Genomic DNA, 5,800 nt, shown 5'->3' on the forward strand with positions numbered 1-5,800 from the left:
ATCAGGAGTCAACAACTCAAATGCCTCTGGATGTTGGAAAGCCAATATCAACAAGTGGGCTGGAGGAGAAAGAAAGGGTGGTACTGGAGCGACTGGAGAACATTATACCTACTTCTCAGTTCTCACTAATTGTCAGGAAGATGGCCCATTCTTAAATGTTAACGAACAATTAGATACACATTCATAAATTCTTGAGAACACATCTGGGGCCACCAATAGCCCACGAGTGCCAGTTTGTGCCCCCAAGTCTAGCACACAGAATGACAGTTTGCCTTGCTACACACTGGTCGGTCTATACCAAGGGTGTGGTGCTCAGCTGTGACCACTACCCCAAATAGGACACACATGAGCCAGGGCTGGTGTGCAGACAGGTAGGCAGGATGGGGGGAAACTTTAAATAGTTCAATTCCATTTAATCAGTATTTACAACTAGTGGAAAGAGGACAGCCACAGCTCTATTCTTAAGGACCCTACTTCCTTGGGGGTGGAGGAGTCAGTTAAGTGATCTGAGGATAATTCTTCCAAGAAGATTCATGGAAAACAGATTATATTAATAATAATGATAACAGTTTATTGAGCATTTGCTCTATGCCAACACGATACTCTATGCTTTACCTGTCATTAGATCACTTAATTTTTACCACGCTCTGAGGCAAATGCTGTAACATTCCTTGTTTCATGTAATGAAGTGAGGCTCAGGAAGGTCAGGTAAATCAGCCATTATACCACACAGAGTGATTTTTCTCTGGTCCAGAGCAGGACAGGCTGTCTAATAAGAGAATGTACTTGGGGCTGGGGATGTGGCTCAAACGGTAGCGTGCTCGCCTGGCACCACATACAAACAAAGATGTTGTGTCCGCTGATAACTATAAAATAAATATTAAAATTCTCTCTCTCTCTCTCTCACTTTTTTTTTTTAAAAAAGAGAGAATGTACTTAAGAGAGCTAATACCTGGCACTGTAAATGGGTGCTGAGTAAATTTTTATTCTCTCTGGAGTCATTTAAGAATGAGCTGTGTGGTCACTTATTAGAGTTGCTAGAGAGGAAGGCCAAGTGTCAGATGGGTATAAACATGTTCATGACCTTCCAAGCATGAAAATCTCTTTTCTTAAAAAATAATTATTTCCCTTCTTGGCAGTAATACTGCAAGTTAATTATCGACTACTCCCCAACCTGCCCCTGATCTATAACAGTGGCATTGGTCCCAGGGATGGGAAACTAAGGCTTAGAAAGGATATGAGTCAAATCATGGGAAGAGGAAGGCAAATCATCAGTTAATTAATATTGACTGAGTGTCCATGTTACAAAGCATATTGTTCTGAGCTCTAAGTCTGTGCACAGCAGGAAAAGATGAGGACAAAAGGTTTCCACCCAAAACTCAGTCCTAGCTTTGTCTTGAATTTACTGTAGGAACTTCAGGTTTTTCTTAAGCTTTGGTTTCATCTCTATACAATGGGTGAGGCAGGAGTAGAAATATACCTCTAGACTAATTTCATCTTGAACAACTGATATAAATTGTTTGTACTCAAAAATCAGATGTCAGAAGAAAGGCTTTGCCTTTCTTTTTTTATTATTTTTTAAAAATTTTTTTGTAGTTGCAGATGGACAGCATGCCTTTATTTGTTTAGTTTTATCATGTGGTTCTAGGGATCGAACCCAGTGCCTCACACATGCTAGGCAAGAGCACTGCCACTGAGCTACAGCCCCAGCCTTTCTTTTTAAAAGTAAGAGAAGCCACAGAATCCTGGGAACTCAAAAGAACTTTTAGATATGATAAGTCAGTCTAAGGCTACCCCTGTGTGATTAATGAACACTTATAAAATGTGAGGTGTGCTATAGTGCAAAACCCATACCAGATCTCAAAGAGTTAGTATGAAAAAACAGTAAAATATCTCATCAATGTTTATATTGCTTTATATTAATTTTTCATTAATTTGAGATTAAGTATATTAAAACTAATATTACCCTTTTTTCCTCTTTTGTACCTTTTTAGTGGGGCTCCTAGAAAATGTCAAATTACAATGTGGCTCCCATTAATTTCTAGTGAACACTGGTCCAGGGAAAAGCTGAAGCCCAGAGAGAGGTTGTCTTCTCAGTCAAGGTTCTTTCTATTCTCAATGAGCTATGGAAGCCATACTCCAAGATGGCCCCTAAAGATCCTCATCTCTTGCAGCACCCCTGACATCCCTTTCATACTAAATAGGGCTCACCTGTTTGGAAACTGCAAAAATTACTGTATGACTTCCAAGGCTTGGACATAAAAGTCACAGTGGCTCCTACTTTCTCTCTAATATCACTTGCTTGGAGAAGCTACATGTTTTATGATAAGAACTTTCTAGTAGTCTCTATCAAGGGGTCCACATGGTAAGGAACTGAGGCCTCCTCTCAACAACCAGAACCAACCAGGAAACTGTGTGAACATCTTGGAAGCTGTCCTCCAGTCCATCAAGCCTTCAGATAATAGCTGACATCTTTAATCAAAAATCATCCATAACCCTAAACTAGAAACATCTAGCTAACCAAAAAACCAAATAACCCAATTAATAAATGCGCCAATGACCTGAACAGGCACTACTCAGAAGAGGATATACAATCAATCAACAAATGTTCATCATCTCTAGCAATTAGAGAAATGCAAATCAAAACTATTCTAAGATATCATCTCACTCCAGTCAGAATGGCAGCTATTATGAAGGCAGCAATAAGTTGGAGGAGTAAGGAGGGGGCAGGGAGTTAGCAATGATGGTGGAATGTGATGGACATCATTGTCCAAAGTACATATACGAAGACATGAATTGGTGTGAACATACTTTATATACAGAGATATGAAAAATTGTGCTCTATATGTGTAATAAGAATTGTAATGCATTCTGCTGTCATGTAGTTAAAAAATAAAATCAATTAAAAAATTTGATAATTAAAAAAAAGAAACATCCAGCTAAGCTTCTCCCAAATTTTTGATCTACAAAAAATGAGATAATAAATGTTTATTATAGTTTTAAGTCAGTAAGTTTTGGTGACTCATTATGCAGCAAGAGGCAACCAGTACACAGCATTCTAAACTTAAGGGTCTCATGTAGGAACATTCACTTTCCTCTTCAGCATTTGTAGTGTGAAAAATTATTATTTTTGTGGTGCTGGGGATTGAACCCAGGGCTGTGTGCATGCAAGACAAGCACTCTACCAACTGAGCTATATCCCCAGCCCAAGAAATTATTCTTGTTCTTCCTGTAACCTCTGACCCAGTTCAGGGTATCCCAACCCAAAACAGGGAAATTATCAAACTTGAAGAATCTAACCCAGGAAGACAAGATCCCACTTTTTTTCTTTGATAATGCTCTTCCCTTTATTGCAGAAGACACCCAGGTCTCTTGAGAATGCAAAAAGTGCCACATCACATCACTTTAATGTGGGCCATCCAGGGATTTGATTCCTACAAAAATCAATGGAACTCCACCAGAAATATTCAATTAGATTCAGTATTAGGAAAGTAACAAACAATTGAGAATGTCAGTCTATGACATCTGAGTTTCTCTAGGCTGAGAAACTGGCCATACTAATGTTATACAGCATGTTTCTTTTCATGTTTTCAATCTAGAACCTGAGGTAGGCAAAGATAATATAATTAAACTGCAACACATAAGCAGACAATGGTTCAGAGCTCATGATTTGCCCTTGGTCTCACAGTCAGTGAATAATAAGCCAGGTCTAGAACTGGGGTTCCAGTGACTCAAGTCAGATTTGGTGGTTTCTAAGACAGGGTCATCCTGGCTGGGATAACATGAATACTCTTCAGCTGGGGCTGTCATCCGAGACCAGTGTGCACTTGTACGTCTCCTTAAAGGCCACAAGGAAAGATGGCATTACTTCATCCACGGTGATGTGCCTCTGGAGCTCCTCACTTAGGGAAGTGACGCCTGTCCCAACCAGTCCGCAAGGTACAATATGCTCAAACCATGTGAGGTCCGTAGAGCAGTTCAGAGCCAGGCCGTGGGATGTGATGTGCCTTCCACAACGAACTCCTGCAAGGCAAGTCAAAGGGTTTTAGAATAGATAGCCTCCTCTTCCCAGGCCTTGGGATCTCAGCACAAAGAGGGAAGTAGGCCAGATGACTGGTTTTCAATTTTTGTTTCTGGAGCATGGATTGTGCACAGACTGGGGGACATCGGCTACCAAACCAAGCGGTCTTATTATGGGGATTCCTTTAATAGAAGGATTATTGCTTTAAAAGTTTGAAAATTAGTGTCCTGTTTTCACATTGTGATTCACAAGTAATCTGGCGATTCACTTTTTATGTCTCTCCGCCCTTAAAAGAAGTGTTGGACTATATGACTTCTGAGGACCCTACTGCTTCTGGATATAAGATGTCTCTGAAGAGGCTAAAAAATTTCAAACGCAGCAGCGCGCAGTACGGATTCAAAGCCCACTAGGGTCACCCCTGCTCCGTCCAGAGCTCTACCCTCACTTCCATGGGTCCAGCCCCAGGCCCCGCCCCGCGGCGCTCACCGATCGCGCAAACCTTGCGCTCGCCCAGCCAGACGCCGGTGTAGGGCGGGGGCCGCGCGCGGGCGCCCTTGAGGCCCTGGAGTTCGCACAGGCGCACGGCGCACGCCTCCAGCGCCGCCACGTGAGTGCGCAAGCGCAGGCCTAGGCGCCGCAAGTCCAGCAACGGGTGGCAAAGCAGCTGCCCCGGGCCGTGGAAGGTGGCCAGGCCGCCGCGGCCTGTGGCACGCACCTCGGCGCCCAAGGCCCGCAGCCGCGCCGTTTCCTCCGATGTCAGGCCACCCCGCAGCCCGGCTGTGTACACGGGCCCCGCGGGCTCGCACAGCAGGAGCGCGCCCGCCTCAGTCCCCGACGAGGCCTTAGTTGCAGGCTCGGCCTGCAGTCGCCGCAGCCAGCGCTCTTGTTGCGCCAGTAGCTCGGCATACTGCACGCGACCCAGCCACACTAGCCGAACCCCGGGTTGCGACATCTTACTGGCGGTGGCGTCCTGGACCCGGCCCCCTGCCTGGGCCGGAGGGCGGGGATTCAAGGCCACGCCCCGAATCGCTGTTCCGGAGTCCTGGTGTAAGCTCCGGAGAAGCTGTGTGATCAGAAGATTCGGCGTCATCCATTCATTAGTTTCAATAATCAGTATTTAGTATGTGCTGTTCCTGCAGGCACTGTCCTGGGCGCGCAATACAGGGGTACACTGTGTATGAGAAAGATCTGCGTTGGTAACCGTACATTCTTACAGTAGACAATTAGCAAGTGCAAAAAAGTATTAAATTACATCATTTCACATAGTGATAAGTGCTCTGAAAAGAAAAATAAAACACGGTAATGTGGTGTTAGGTTGACTTTTTAGAAGATTCTAAGATGGAGATTACCGTGCAGGAGGCTTTATGAAGGGCAGGAGAGGGTTGTCCTTCAAGACCATCACCTGTAGGAGGATGATAGATAGCAGGATTGAGGAGGAAGAAGTTGCACTTTGAAACAATTACATCAGAGGCCTTAGCCAAACCCAAGGAGTCCTCTGAGCCTGGTATGAACCATCAGTTATTCCAAATTGAAGCAAGGAGTCAGAAATTTAGATCCTTGCATTGACCATCCACTGATACAGGCTGCACTAGAAAGGCACCGAGACTTTTGGTAAGCCAGCTTCCTTAGTGTTGGACAGTCAGGTCCCAGAGAGGAACTCAGTCGTGAGTCATTAGCAACCCACTCCTAAAAGTTGGAGGAATCAGTGATTAAGTTCTGATAGTGGCCCACAGTACCCACTGAGTTGCAATTAGAGTGTCATTTGAGCAAATCTGTTTT

At 44.1% G+C, this 5,800-nt stretch overlaps 1 protein-coding gene across 1 annotated transcript; it reads right to left on the reverse strand.

Annotated features, from left to right (window-relative positions):
• Positions 1-2,973: 2,973 nt before the first annotated feature.
• Lipt2 (lipoyl(octanoyl) transferase 2) lies at positions 2,974-5,021 on the reverse strand. The gene is made up of 2 exons (XM_005323193.5): positions 4,508-5,021; positions 2,974-4,023 (listed from the first exon to the last, which is right to left on the reverse strand). The coding sequence occupies exons 1-2, from the start codon at positions 4,971-4,973 to the stop codon at positions 3,794-3,796; spliced, it is 696 nt and encodes a 231-aa protein (XP_005323250.1). The 5' UTR covers positions 4,974-5,021; the 3' UTR covers positions 2,974-3,793.
• Positions 5,022-5,800: the final 779 nt, after the last annotated feature.

The sequence above is a fragment of the Ictidomys tridecemlineatus genome, chromosome 4, assembly GCF_052094955.1.
Source record: "Ictidomys tridecemlineatus isolate mIctTri1 chromosome 4, mIctTri1.hap1, whole genome shotgun sequence".
Classification (NCBI taxonomy): Eukaryota; Metazoa; Chordata; class Mammalia; order Rodentia; family Sciuridae; genus Ictidomys; species Ictidomys tridecemlineatus.

Bases quoted from the DNA above. Each gene is read 5' to 3' on its own strand.
- Lipt2 (XM_005323193.5), bottom strand. From the start codon at position 4,973: ATGTCGCAACCCGGGGTTCGGCTAGTGTGGCTGGGTCGCGTGCAGTAT. The intron at 4,024-4,507 runs GTGAGCGCCGCG...CTTGCCTTGCAG, and splicing joins GCGCAAGGTTTGCGCGATCG to GAGTTCGTTGTGGAAGGCAC.